General features: G+C 32.3%; 1 protein-coding gene across 1 annotated transcript in view; it reads left to right on the top strand.

The window, feature by feature from the left end:
- LOC130447411 (mucin-5AC) overlaps positions 1–15,412 on the top strand; it is a 32,345-nt gene that overhangs the window by 3,520 nt on the left and 13,413 nt on the right. Inside the window, exons 2-6 of the mRNA XM_056784216.1 lie at positions 1,843–2,123; positions 3,814–4,021; positions 4,295–4,543; positions 7,918–8,275; positions 13,448–13,741. Coding sequence (XP_056640194.1) covers positions 1,843–2,123; positions 3,814–4,021; positions 4,295–4,543; positions 7,918–8,275; positions 13,448–13,741 — 1,390 coding nt within the window. The remainder of the gene's footprint in view (positions 1–1,842; positions 2,124–3,813; positions 4,022–4,294; positions 4,544–7,917; positions 8,276–13,447; positions 13,742–15,412) is intronic.

Here is a 15,412-nt window from a genome sequence, read left to right as displayed (position 1 = left end):
ATCATAATCAAATACTAATTATTTGTATATTTATATTGAATAATTGAATATATCAAAATTGAGCTCAATAATTTTGAATATCAAATTGAAATTTATATCACATTGTCATTAATCTTTGAATTTCGATGCGAATTAAATTAATGCAGATGCCGATGCGGAGTCCGTTAAGGATCCTATAAAAAATATATAGAAGGATGTATAATAAAAAACATGTTTGAATATAAAACTTACTAACATATAATTGAAACTATTAAGAAACTTTACACAGTTAAAACATGAACACCTTACATTAAAAAAGAAAACTAAGTGGGTAATATAATATTCGAAAGTCTAATAAATGATTTCGTATTTTAAACTACATATTCCGCATAAATTTGTTTGTTCTTATTTTTCGATGAATTGCATACAGAAACTTTTTGCAATTGCCACATCTAGACTTTTGTTACAGTTACGTGGAAACTGATAACACCTGGCTCGTTTTCTAACACTTACAGCTTCTGCATCTTGGGGAAGACCATGAAACTTCGATTTGTCTCGATTTTCCAAGTTCCTTTTAATAAAGCTCTCTCCCAGTAGTAGAAGAAATGAATGACGACGTGATCTATTTTTCTTTTTAAAATTAGGATTTTCTACATGTAACGCAAATGAGTTGAGAGCACCAATATCAACCATGTTCAAGAAAAGTTCAAGTGGCCAGCGAGCAGTTTTTCTTTATTAGCACATAACTATTTCTTATCAATTTGTCAGCGTTATCAACTGCGCACTTGGTTTTGTTATAATCTGAAATTATTTGTGACTTATTTTAAGTCTCAGGACAAATTTTGTAATCCACATTTTATTTTCGCAGCAATGTATATATCGGGCACAAAAGTGTTAATGATTTGCAAGAGAGAAGCTTGTAAGAAATTGTCTGTGCCGCGCCCTGTGGTATGGTTCAACGAAATCTGATACAACACGATACAAGTGATTTCATTCTGATTTTCCAATCGACAACTTCCCGGTTATAAACTTTCAGATCTCAAAGATATGATGTTCACACATCTGCCCAAATTTTCATGCAATAACGCCCCGGTGTTGATTTTATAAATTGCCAAAGGACATTCACCCCTAAAACAAACTAGTTACTTATGAGTTAAAACGATTTTGTACTCAAATTTCGTAAAGATAAATTAACTATTTGATTTGAGAGTAAAAAACAACACTAATTACTATATTCCGTAAGACGTGGTGTTGCGCTTACAATATTTCTTTTTTGTCATTTGTTACGAGCAAATGGTACATTTTGCCATTTTAGATCAGATTTACTTAATATAAATCTTCTGCACTTTCTATTTCTATATTGTCTTCTATTTAAGTTCATTGATATCGTCCTCATGTTACTCATCCATAGTAAATTTCTGATTCCGAACTATTTGTATTCGGCTTTTCAAATACCTCTATATGCTCGCGTTGTGTTAGTAGTCTTCAAAAACGCTTTATTATAACACAGACATACCAAAAACACCTTATTTCTAAGATTAAATTTGGCGTAATGCCGGTCGGGGTCTCAGTGGGAACCCACTCACCTCTAGCTGCGTAATATCTCGACAACTTTTCCAATTTTAAGCACATAGCTAGAGGCGCATTTGTCAGTTGTATATTGTTTTAAGAACATCGAGGAAAATATTGTACTGGGGTCATTTAAGAACCCCCATCGGCATTCAAACGCTACATATTCTACTAGAAGATAAATAAGTATCACACTTCAAAGGAGAGGATAGAAAAATTTCTGATGTAGATATACCTATTAATGTTAATCCACTTTCCTTATTCTAAATTTAATAAAAAATGTTTTTTTCACAGAAGTGAAGTCTGCATTTAATGAAATAACAGCCAACAACGTTATTGAAACAAAGCCAGTTGTCACCAAAAACAAACCCGAAATTAAACCAACTAAAACGGAATCAAACAAAAATAAAGAAACTTCGGTGAAAGTTGTCTCGGTGGTACAAGTGAAATCCGATCCTCCAGCATCTGTGTCATCCAAAATCGAAATTAAATCTTCAGCAGTAGTTAAATCAGTAGGCAAACCAAAACCTACAGAACAAGTATCAAAACCAGTTATTGTTAGTAGCAAAGTACAAGTAAGTAATTTTCAACAGTTTCCAAGAGAAAATTATGTATATAATATTTTCAACACTAAAAATGATGATAAATCACCTGTGTTAATGACAATATTGAACATATAAAACAAATATTTCCGTTAAAAGCACGTAGAAAATTATATGTAAATTTATTTCGTCCAATTTTTCAAATATCCATAACTTTGCTTCATTCATTCATAGATTTTTGACTTGGGATACAATTTTGAATCGTATTTTGGGGTAATGGAGCAACTTAAATTGTTCTTGAGCTCACATCACTAACTCTAAAACTATAAAGAAAAAGTTCATTCTAATCATAATTAATTAGAATAAGTACTATGATTTACACAGTAAATTGCCTTTAATGTAACAAATATAACAAGAAAATATTCAAATAAGTGCTTAGAATTGATGATAGTTCTTTAATTTTCTTTTCACATATCAAAGACTAATGTTTGTATGAAGACCTAACCATAGAAAATGAATAATGAACAAAAGTTTTGTTTGATGTTTCTCATAACAGGAAACGTTCATTATAGGAAAAAAGTTACAAAAGTTCATAATGGAAAGTCGAAACTTGATTAGAAACAATAATGAATAAAACACATTATAAAACAAAATTCAGGAATTGCAGTTTTGTTTGTGTTTAAGAGAGAATATTTCAGGAAACAAAAATGTTCATGAAATAAGTGGTGTCCCTACAAATGGTGCTCCCTCTTTCCAAAATTGTCGATATTGGAGCGACGTTAATCTCCATTATATAATTGAAGCATAAAGACAGTATTTCAAAAAAATTATTGTTTGATGTGCAGTGCCAGATGAGCTAGGAATCATCCAACTTCTTAAGGGAACATGGAACTAGCATACTTAGTCACAAATTCTGGAGATTCATTGAAACTAACCTCGTTCATTCAAATTGAGCTCTTTTGAACCTGTATTTTTGTATGTGGTGTTTTTATGCCTTTTTAATTATAGCTTATCACATATTTTTGAAGCATCGATTGTTCTCCATTTTTCTCTGTCCTGCATCTGATTGTTCCAATCACGTACTTCTAGATTTTGCATATCTCCTCATCTATTTTTTGGTCTACCAGGCAATCTTTCCTCGTTTGGTCTCCATTCTGTAATTTTCCAAGTACCGTGCCATTTTTCCATTCTGTTAAAGTGTCCGTATCATTGGACGGGTCATTTTATATAAAACATTGATTATTAGCAATTATAAGCTACATAATAAGTTTGAAGAAAGATGATTTGGGAGATTGAGTGTGACATGATGGTCTGCTATTCTCAGACCTCTTTTATCTTATCGTATTTTCTACATAAAAAACAGTTTACACAGGAATAAAACTTATTATATGAAATTTATGTTAGAAATTTTTCTTTTGTGAAGCTAAGCTGAACATCAAGATATAAAAATTTGTCTTTCCCATATTTTTCAACAGTAGCTTCACTCATTCATGTACATATCAATACAATAATCGAAATCAACTGTATTCTCCATTCAACTTAATTGTACTATTAGAAAACGTTAACATAAAACAATTCATGAGTGAAAATAGTTAAACCAATTAGAAGTATGCTGCATGAACGGCGGAAACTATAACGTTCAAGCGTTAAACTCATTTCTACAAAAACCAACTATAAAATGATCCGTACATGAAGCTTTTAACAAAACATAATTTCGTTACAGATCGTAGACGGTGCAGCGTCCACCAAACTATCTGAAACTAAGAACATTATAACTAAAGTTGAAAATGCTAGCGGATCGACTAAGTTAGCACAACCGATAATTTCCAGCAAAATAGAATCTCGTAAAGAGCCGATATCCAGTGCCGTATCGAGTATCGTTCAAGTTAAATCAGATACAGAACCTGCAGTAGTGATTGGAAATAACATAGGTAAGTGAATTTAATTCTTTCAATAGAAAATTGTTGCATTTGCTCCAATAAATAAATAATACTGTATAAAGAGAGATTCCAGAGTCATTGGATTGTTTTTACTCAATAATTTCTCCTATTCAAAATCAGATATTGTCCTGTCGTAATCAATTTTATCTATTTTCTTATAATTCCTAGTTACTTATGACTGGGGACAATCCCAATATTTTCAAGTAATCTTATGCGATTCTCTTATAGTTAGAATATTCTAAATACAACTAGAATAATTTTCAGGAGAGCCCGAATATGACTTCTTGTCTAGGCAACCTTCGGAAGTAGTAGAAGAAACCTTCAAAGTGATAAATCTTAAGCCAAGTTCGAAGTTTTTATTGAAGCACAGACCCGCAACTGATGTTAAGAAAAACGGAGCGACGAAAAGAGTAGATCATCCAACAGGTTTGGTGACAACATTGGGAGGAACTGTCGTAAAAGACGGTACTACGACGGTGATTGAAACTAGTGTTATTGGAACATATATTTCAGGTAAGTATAGTACCAAGAAAAAAGCCTGCAAATCATTAATATGTGCAGTATAGGTGATTTCTTCTGGGACTAATTGAATTCATCTAACATAACCACGTCTCTGGCTTTTCTGGAAGTGTTTTGTGGGAGAGAAAACGAGACGGATCTTTCATTTCCAGAAATCCTTATTTCACTTTACAATGTAGTTATCTTCTCCATAGTTATTTGTGTAGATAACTTCTTCTGTGATTGATTAGATTGATGTAACATGACATAGATAAGTTTTTTGAAGAATCAACTAAACTAATATTTAATTTCAAAAGCTTCCATTTTGGTTTACAACAAGGGCATCTCTTCATAGTAATTCCCTTGAGCTGCTCAATATCAGCTGATTCATCAATGGTGCTTGATGGTTTCAATTATTAAAAATTGAGGGAACAGAAGTCGTTTTGTAGTCAAAATTACCCTGAGGGAAATAGCCGAGCTACACGAAATATAATCATGGTTAGGGATCCGCGTGTTTACAGTTTCTAGTCTCACTCTAATTCTTCTTTTTCTGAGCCTTTCAAAGATACTTCCATATAACAATTGACAAAATGATTGTTTTTCAATTGCAACTCATTCTGTGAAAGCGATAAAAAAAATCAGGTAGAAAATTGATTTATTTGCTGTTAATATTTTTTCGACTAGCTATGTGACGGAATGTGCTACTTTTCGATAGATCAAATAGAGTAGTGGAAATTATAATTGGAGCCTTTGAAGAGAGAAATTTGGTTAGCAGTGTTTCTAAGCATTTGATGATGTTTGGCTTGAATGGTTGTGGAACAAAATAAAAAATAAACTCAATTTCACCTATTATTAAAATAATATTTGGAGAATAGATATTCCTCTGGCAAATTTCAAGGAAGTATACCTGGATCCATACTCTGATTATTTTACATTTTCAAAGTTCTCTGTTGATACAGTATTCATCATTCAAATCTTATAGCCGTATCAAAAAATCAAAGGGATTGGATAATTTTCGAAGTTATAAACTGTGATTTCATGTTATTTTCATTAAGATAAACGCACATGTTTCTTTGACTTTTCTTCTGTTATGCTTTGAGAATTTCCCCAAAAATATGAACGTGTTGAACGACGCTCTGATCTCACAAGAGCACACACGCAATAGCTGATTCAGTTAGTTAGTTATTATAGCTGAACGTCTCCCTGAACGAGATTGATCTTCAATGTGCCTGCTAAAATCGATTTATCCTAAGTGAAACCTGGAGATCTGGCTACATAAATTTATCCAATTAATCTTAGTCAATTAATTACTTTAAATTCCGATTCTCCATTTTCATAACAAAAAATTACAAGAATCGAACAATGAGTACAAAATTCAAACTATGACCAGGAAATGAAAACGATAAACAAATCATGTTGGCCAGTTGGCCCCCATTAAAAGGAAGACTAATTTCAGTATGATTTGATTCTACATTTTTCTGTGAATTTCAGAATTCTGTATCCAATTAAACGCAAAATTTTTATATCTTCCATCGTCATCCTCTCTCTAAAGAAATTAAAATAATTTCTAATTCAAAAATACAGAGAATCTAGTAATTTGGAATATCCATCACTTTGTTTGGTATTATGCATAGCCAGGTGTGGTACGAATGGTCTTGATTCTGTCTAAATATCAAATCAATCCATCCACCAATTAACAATAACTGTCTCGTAAATTATGTAGAACAAAGGACATGGAAACTCCAACGAACAATCAAACTATTTTTTTCCAATAAATAAAATATAGAAAATAATTGCACGAAAAAAGCTGCCATTCAACAAATCTCATTAAACTTCTTCGTAGAGCGTACTTCACTTAGAAGAACAAATGTTTTTCTCGTCTCTTTACTGAAATTACTAAAGCAATTGCACTGGAAATCTGCCAACTTTGCTTATTACTACTTTCGAACGTCGTTCGAGTCCAAGAAATATAATCGATTATAAAAAGAGAAATCGGCTTTTGAAGATAATAGAAATTCCTTGAAAACTATAAAAAAATTGAATTGAGACTAATGTCCTACTTCAGAGCGTAAAGCGCAAAATACAGATATTAGATAATATAAAATTAGCGCAACAGAAAACACAATACAGTTTTTTATCATTTTTTTCGGTAATATATTCATGAAGTTTCGTTGAATATTCATTTTGAATAATAATAGGAGCATGCTACAGGAGCTGAAATTACTGTGACTTTCCACGACCTTACCAAAATAACTATGGAAAGGGGATGATAAAATTATCTCTCTTTATTAGTATAACCACTGTCATTGAGAAAATTCAGTATAAAACATTTGTGAATTCTTTATTCTTTGTCCCACGTTTCTAATAATGATTTCAATATGTAAATGTTTTCCAATGATGTCTGCTAACACGTCTACACAAAGAGAATTCACACTTAAAGCAAATTAAATTAAACCATCAAAATGTTTTCCTTCCAACTTCCTTCTTCTAACGAGAAATCTCAAATGAATTAGAGAGCTCGCCACAAAATGGAATTTTTGAATATTGAAAAATGCGGTACCTTCATTAGAGACCGGAAATGAACGCCACCATACCTAGTGAACGTCAACGTCGAGACGCTATCCGTAAACATTAATGAAGAGGCGTCTTCGTAGCCGTCTGAAGCTGATGTTCCCCACTGAAAAAATTAATGATTCAAAACGGATTTGTGGTAGAAAAATATTCAAAATAAAATGAAAAGATTTGATTGAAAGTCCCAATAAATTTCGATTTTTTCGTGTAGAATACAATTTTTCCAATACCATTCATTATTTCTATTGAAATTCGAAGACGTGTGTGACTTGTAACATAAAAATGAGAAAATTATACTATTCCTAAAAAACATTATAGTATTATTTCCATTTGAAGTTAAAAAGTTTCAAAATAGGTTGTAATAATACAATATCAAATTGGCTTTTAAAAAACCGTTTATATTCTTGCCATTAGTTGAAAAAACGAAGATCATTTATAATTTGATTTGACAAATCCCTAAACCTGGTATAGCTGGCACTTTTCAAAACCAAAATATTTCACGCCGGACCATTTCCCGGGCTATAGCCGAATGTGAAGTAAAATATCATGTCTGAAACTGTAAATCAAAAAGGAATAAAAGCAAAAGACAAAGTTGTAATTACCGTGAGCAAATTATCGCGTGAATACTATACTTCAAAATACCGAACACCGATACCAAAATCTCTTTTCATTAAAGAATTTCGCGATAAATCAGAATAAATTGGACATCATACCTGTATTTATGCATAACAAAACTCTAAATTATACTGAGAATATCATAGAATTACCTCAGGAATGGAATATGATCGGTTCATTTCATATAATCCTTTATATTTCAGGAAAATATGCTCAAGTACTGCAAAGCACCTCAAGAAAAATCAATCCGACACAAAGTCTTCGAATATTGAAAACTGCTGCACCTTCGTTAGGACATGGGAACAAGCAGAGACAAATAGATCCCACACCAGCTGCTAGCTATAATGAAGCGACATCTGCTTTACCGGTTGAAAATTCTATAAAGACCTCTAGGAAGTCTCCAAGTGGCGGAAGTGCTTACAAAAGATTCAAAAATAGACACAAGGAATCCGTCGCCGTTTCTGAAGACGAGAACGAACGACCGGATATCATCACTCCACAGCCCAATTACAAGAAATCTCAGAAAAATCGGAGTCAATCACAAAACGTCAGGAACTCCAAGTAAGTATTTTCATCGAGGTAGCAATTAATTTTAATTGAGTTTCTTGGATTTCGTTTAACGTACACTTATATATCTAACTCTTATACGGATTCTATATGTTTCTATCAAGTTCGATTTATGAAGTTATCATTCTTAAAAAACATCACTCAGCAACTTTGGAAGTTGAAAACATTCTCTTGCTGTGAATTGAAATTTTTTAAAACAAATTTAGAATATGAAAAAATTATTTCACATCAAATATGTTGATAATACGTGAAGAAAGAAAAAATGATTGTCAAATAGAATCATCATCTCAAATTATCACTTTCACAAGGGAAATGTTATATATGTGTATAATACAGGGTATATACCCGATGTTAGATCGGGTGATCATGTAGGCCATAAGAAACAATCCCGGTCAATAAATTTTTCATAGCTACTCCAGCGGTTGGGTAAAATGACGTTAATGCGCTTTTAGATGTTTTGTGAGTGAGGTGACACACTGTCTTGCTGAAAAACGTTCTTTAATCCAGGTTTTCGCATATATCCTCATAGCCGTAGCCGTGAATTATCGAAACAAAGAGTAACAGATTCAATGGCTTCACCAAAAAAGGAAGGCTCATCAAATTTCCGACGGAATATTGCACAAAAAACAATAAATTTGTCAGGCAGAAAAATTGGTTCATCGAATGCCATGATCTAGAAAGTGAAGCAATATTTTGTTTACATATGAATCTTGATCTGTAACAACTCCACGATAAAAATATAGATGTAATTCTCTCCACAAAGTATTCGGAATAGAAATTGTTAATTGATTCCTTGGAGTGAAGCATTTTTTGTGTAAACAGAAGAACAAAAAGGGTAAACCCTTTTACAACCGAAGATGCCTAAGGATATTGATCTTGGACTTGTGTAGATTCCACTGATTCCACAGGCTTATACTTCTCCAAAGAAATGAATACCGATGAATTGTTTTGGGTGTCTGCACGTGAACTCGGTGACAATGAGCAACATCTACCTTTCGAGTAGGTTGTGCAAAAACTGCTCTAGGTGGGATTATGTTGGATAGCTTGGAAGAGCATTTGTAGTGTTAGTAAGATGTTCAAGTTTTGAGAATATTTGCTACATGTGTTGAAATTCTATTTGCAAGATCCTTGCAAGAATCCATGGTCTGCTTGCAGGTATTACTCGAAATCTCGTTTGCACACACTGAAGTGTCATTGGAATTGGAGTAAACAGAATTTTAAGGAAATATAAAGAGGAAATCATTTAGTACTTTAACGTGGTCTAGGTTGATCCTGAGTTTGGATTGCATGTTGCAGGAATTATATTCTGATATGATGGTTCGAGTAGTGCATGAAAGTGACCTTGTATAGATCAGTGTCTATTATTAGTAAGAGGTCTAAGTGGCTAGCAAAGTCATAATCTCGATGAAACTCTGGTTGCTTCATTGATAAGTAGAGTTAGTCCGTGACTCTTGGCAAAATCTTCAGCTTCCCACCCTTCGTCGTCAGTTCTGTTGGAAAAATTCAACCAGCTGAAGTGATGAACATCAAAGTCACTAGCGATAACAAAATCACTAGGAGGTCTGTATAGGAAATAAAAGAATTTCATTTTTCTTCGAGTCGTTGTTTCAAGCCACATTACATCGAATTCCGGAGGCTCAAGATTCTTTTCCCGCTAGCAAGATATGTCGTCCCTGTCGTTTCTGTTAGAGCCAGAATATGACGTCTCTTACACTGCAGATGTGTGTGTACACCGTTTATATTCGTGTTAAGACGTCGTATATTGCAGAAATCAATCTCAAAATTTATTTTACCTGGAAGATCCTCCAGACTCTCCTCCACCAGGAGATCTAGCCGGGAGGCCAATTTCCCTCCGGAATATTTTGGTCTAGAAGCTGCTATTTATACTGCTATTCCATTAACTATATTATGTTTGATGTATTCAACATATACGAGGTGTGAAAACCCCTCTATTTATTTAGTCACAACATTAAATGTATTATTCTCGCATATTTATGACCACATTCTGATAAATGAGGCTGCTAAAGATTCAATTCCCCAAAAGTATATAGTAGATAAATGGTTTTTAGAAAACTATTAAGTTCAGCATTTGTTATAGATAATATAAGGTGTAAATTGGAAGAGTCAGCTAAATATTAAAAAATGTTGTACAGAATTGAAATTCCACAACATTTACTTCGGGTAATATATCTATCAATGCTAGGAGTCATATTTGTGACATATTTTCTATTGAAATAATAACTTTCCAGCCCTCCCAACATAAAATAAAATATATATTATTCACAGTTCCAGAAATCAAATCTCATCGCGATTTTTCGTTTCCTTCAACGATTTTCCACTATAATATTAAAGAACCGATTAAGAAAGAAGAAAATTATACTGTAGATACAAGACATTGTTATTATCACAAAAACAAAAACAAAACGATAAAAACTTTTCGTCTTGTATGAAACGATATAAATTTTAATTCTAGTATAAAATAAACAGATTTATAATATAAGTGCTCTTGTTTTTTGACGAAAAGATAGAATTCATAGATTTGAAACGTAATTAGTTTTATAATTGGATTTATATCATCGTATAGTTCGAATAAAAACAACTACGAAGAACATATGAGCACGTAAAAGAATAATATTTCAATTTAAAATATTCTATTTCATTCAGTTCTATAATATTTAATCTACTATTTGATCTGTATGTGGTTGAAGAACATATTGGAGTATTTTTCATGTCATCATGCAACGAATTTTATTTCATTACACTTTTCTTTATGTCAATAATTCCACTATGATTGAAAAATATTCCCAAAATAACTGATTTATTAGCATGAGCATGTATCGGTTGCAGATTTTGCATGTTTTTTGGAAGTTTCTAGAATATAAATAAATCTTATCGTTGCATATCCAGGGGTATGACAAATGATATATTGTTTATAGGAAACCAATGATGTGAAAGAGTCGATTCAGGTAGGTTTAAAAAAATTGGAAATGATGATACTTCGGTTTTACTAAAAAAGTACTGAGACTGTTTCTTGGTGCCACTGGGGAGGGAGCTATCCATATATAGAAATATGTTATCAAACTCTTGTAAACAGAATTTAAAAATAAACAATGTTTCATTAACAACAGTACAATTCAAGAAAGTATCGTTTAAGATGCAATGCTTTGCAGTACTGCTCTATTCGGATATACGTAGCTTTAGCATTAATTATTGCATATTATACGCGATTTTGCGAAAAATGCTTCAACTGTGACAATTATACGTTAAGTAAAGAGGCAAATAATTTTGCAAAATTCAAAAAAATGATGCAAATTATAGAGGGATCACGTTGACTAAAATACTAAGTGACGTTTTTATCAGAATTGATAAAAATATCATCATGGTTCTGGGAAGGAGAAGAAATGTGAAAGAAAAACAATTTCGAGAAGATGTGGAAAAACGGCAACACCATCTTCATCAAAGTATTTCTAAGATATCAACACCACAAGTTAAACGCTTTGAAATGAAGAGCTTGCATCCTAAAAGCAAAATACAATGCCCATATTTCTTTTGATGGTGGCTTGACAGGGCTATGTGCTTAATAGCCTACTATTCGTTTCTATTTGTAGATGAAAAAAGAAAAGATTTCAACCAGATAAAAAAATGTTGAAATTGTTTCATTTCTGCTAGTACATCATCTTTGTACCGTCTATGAGTGGTAGTTTTTTCCCTTAAACTAGGAAAAAAAGAAATCATCATAGAGTTTCTTCAAATTCTTCTCCAGTTTCTCCACAAAAACCACGAATAAAATCAGAACTTAAAGCAACATCTGGTGTCATATTACGTATATGCTTAATTAAATCTATATATAAATTTACGATGAAATGAAAAGAAACGACTTCATCAGTAGTTTAAGGATCGAACATATCACGATATTAACCAAAAAGGACTAATTTTATAAAGAAAAAAAGGAGAAAGATAGAATCAGTTTCTTGAGCAGGCCAAACCTGTATTCAAAATAGAGATCTTGAAATAAAGCCAATAGATAAGATAATGGTGAAAATACAAATAAACTTGTTATGTAATATATTTATACAAAAATATATTAACAAAGAAAACCTGTGAGGAAAAAAAGAAAGTCACAGTCATGGGGAGAGCAATTTCGAGAAGATGTAGAAAAACGGCAACGGCATCTTCATCAAAGTATTTCTGACATATCAACATCACAAGATAAACTCTTTGAAATGAGTTTTCATCCTAAAAGCTAAATACAACGCCCATATTTCTTTTGTTGGTGGCTTGACAGGGCTATGTGCTTAATAGCCTACTATTCGTTTCTACTTGTAGATGAAAAAAGAAAAGATTTCAACCTGATAAAAAAATGTTGAAATACATAACTATATTGTTTAATTTCTGCTAGAACATTATCTTTGTACCTCTTGTGAGTTTTTTCCCTTAAATTATAGGCAAAAAAGAAATGATCATAGAATTTTTTCAAATTCTTCTTCAGTTTCTCTATAAACACCACAAGTACAACTAGAGATTGAAGCACCATCAGGTTTCATATTAGGTATATGCTTCATTAAATCTATATAAGCTTCTCTAGTGCAACCTCTTCTCAATCTATCTAAAGCGGCTATATGCTGAATTGATAAAATTTGACACAGTAAAACGCAAAATCATTGGAAGTTTATCGGTTAGCGAAAGATCAGATTTCAAGCAAAATGTATATTGAAGATTTCAAGAATGTGTTGTAGGCCAATGTTATCTTTCAATCGAAGTCGTATATAATTAATTATGATAATCACTTTATCGTATTCTTAATTTTTGGCACAAGGTATATAGATGGCGATTATTAGGTTGCTTATATAAATATATTCATAATAAACCTTTAATCATCAAGTTTGAAGGTATCGTATGGTTCAGACAAACAGAAAACTAGAAACAAAAAAAGCAAGTAAATAGTTCAAATCATTATCACGTACGAAGTCCCCAATCACAACTGATATCTGATTTATACACTCAATATAACGTTTGCATGTATAAATCGGATTCGATATAGATATCACATATTTGTTTTGCATGTTATATTTCCCACAACTTTTTGTAAATATATCTATTCAATGGTTCGAACAGCATGTTACCTAAAACAAGCATGTACCTGCACTAACACTTGTAAATATGTAGACACCACACAACCACAAACAGTCAAGTACCAAAAAATAGAAGAAATAGAAATCGAAAAGCAACTACTACATCCAAACCGTCTCTAAATAGCGAAGATGTACCGACCACCGCATCAGGCAAAAAATTTTCGTCCAATCGAAGAACGAAGACTAGCAGAGTTGCTAGTAGTAGTGAAGCTACGACGGCCAGTAACAGCGGGTTCACCAGACGCACTTACAAGCCGAAAGTGCAACCATCTAGTGTGGATAATGGAGGAAGCGGATCGTCCAGTCTGTACAAGTTTAAACTTAACAGGTGCGTATAATGAGGAACATATGGATATCTTCTGAATAAATTTAATCTTAAGACTGAATTTACTAGATTTAGTAGACCTTTAGTGATTTCAAAATCACCAATTCAGTATCACTTAGTTGTGAACTTAGTGACTTTGTTGTGAGCACTTTCGCTTCTTTTAGGATATTAATTAAACCAATTTCCGTTCCCTCCTATATTACTTGAGCTATGGCTCTTAGTATGAATAAGTTGATAAGAGGATACAAAATTCTGGTATATTGCAAAGTTGCGAAAAGCGCATTAATTTCATTTTTTAATTATTGATGAAATTGTTGAAGTCTGCTCAACAATAACTTCTCGTTTGTAGTCAATAGGCTGTAGTAAATCAAAGTAGGACGAGAAAATAGTACGGATCTATCTATTAGTTGAATAAGTTATGATATATTTCAAGTTTCCTCTTTGACAGAAAACACAATTTGATCTTTATACATCTGTGAGGGTTTCATATTTATTTCTATAATCACAATTGATTCTTCGCTTCCATTTAGTTCCTATTTTCTTTCTCGTCTTCGACATTTTGATCTTTTGATTCTCATTGTAGAATACAGATTGACTTTTTACAATCAACTAGTTGAAGTTTTATTAGTGAATATGTGGAGATATATCCATTACTTATTATATTGAATGAACTTGACAGCTCGATAATTCTGGAAAGTAGTTCATTTTTGAGCAGACATCAACAATTACAAATAATTTGATGGATTATTTACCAAAATAATAATATACTTAATCATAAATTTAGTAGAAGTATCTGTTACAATTACTTTTTTTTCTTTTCTGTATGTTACTAACCTAGACGTAAAATGACGAATATATTGCAAAAAGTTGTTTGGTCGTTATCGATTTTTGTAATGAGTTCATTCAATTCAAATTTTTTCTATTCCCAATTATACATCATTATTTATAAAAAAAGGATGTGATAGTGGGACTGAAAATTGAAACAAAAGTATCTGTAGGTAATTCCACCATTTCACTTGATATGTATAAATATTATATACATACACATAACACAAACATTCACGTTTGTGACAATTATGAATGAAAAACTGACCTAGAAATATTATTATCATAAATATTATTAATCTTTCCTGTTGAAATCTATATAAACCGCCCACCCTCTCTTTGTTCCTGTTTTCTTTTCCTGTTGGTACATATGTTGTTTTTTCATTATAATTGACCAATGCATTGAACAACTTCTCTAGAATGTGTGAGTGGCCTCGCACATTCTGGTCTCTTCCATAACCTCAAATCTGCTATCAGTTAATATAAACCTGGGTGCAGAGCCAACGGTCTTCATTGCATTAGAATTATATTCATGTGATATCAATTCCCAGTGAGTTTATTGGGGAATGCGACCAACTCTAAATCAGAATCCCTCTCATCAAAGCCCCCTACTTCATACGAATAAAAAATACATCTTACCTGTAATCGAAAATATACCAAACAATTACTTCATCCTACTTTTCTCAATAGGCTTTTGTCTAACCAGCGTACAATACTAAGGTACTTCCAGAATAGGTGCCTATTCAGCTCCAGCTCCAGCACCGTTCATGTTAATATAGACTTAAAACTAGTTTGGAGCCGTGTAACTAACCTGGAGGCCCGATACGTGATTTGCACTATCAAATCAAG

The sequence above is a fragment of the Diorhabda sublineata genome, chromosome 8 (assembly GCF_026230105.1).
Source record: "Diorhabda sublineata isolate icDioSubl1.1 chromosome 8, icDioSubl1.1, whole genome shotgun sequence".
Lineage (NCBI taxonomy): Eukaryota > Metazoa > Arthropoda > Insecta > Coleoptera > Chrysomelidae > Diorhabda > Diorhabda sublineata.
The sequence above is the reverse complement of the archived record's forward strand: the minus strand, read 5'-3'. Positions and strand labels throughout refer to the sequence as shown.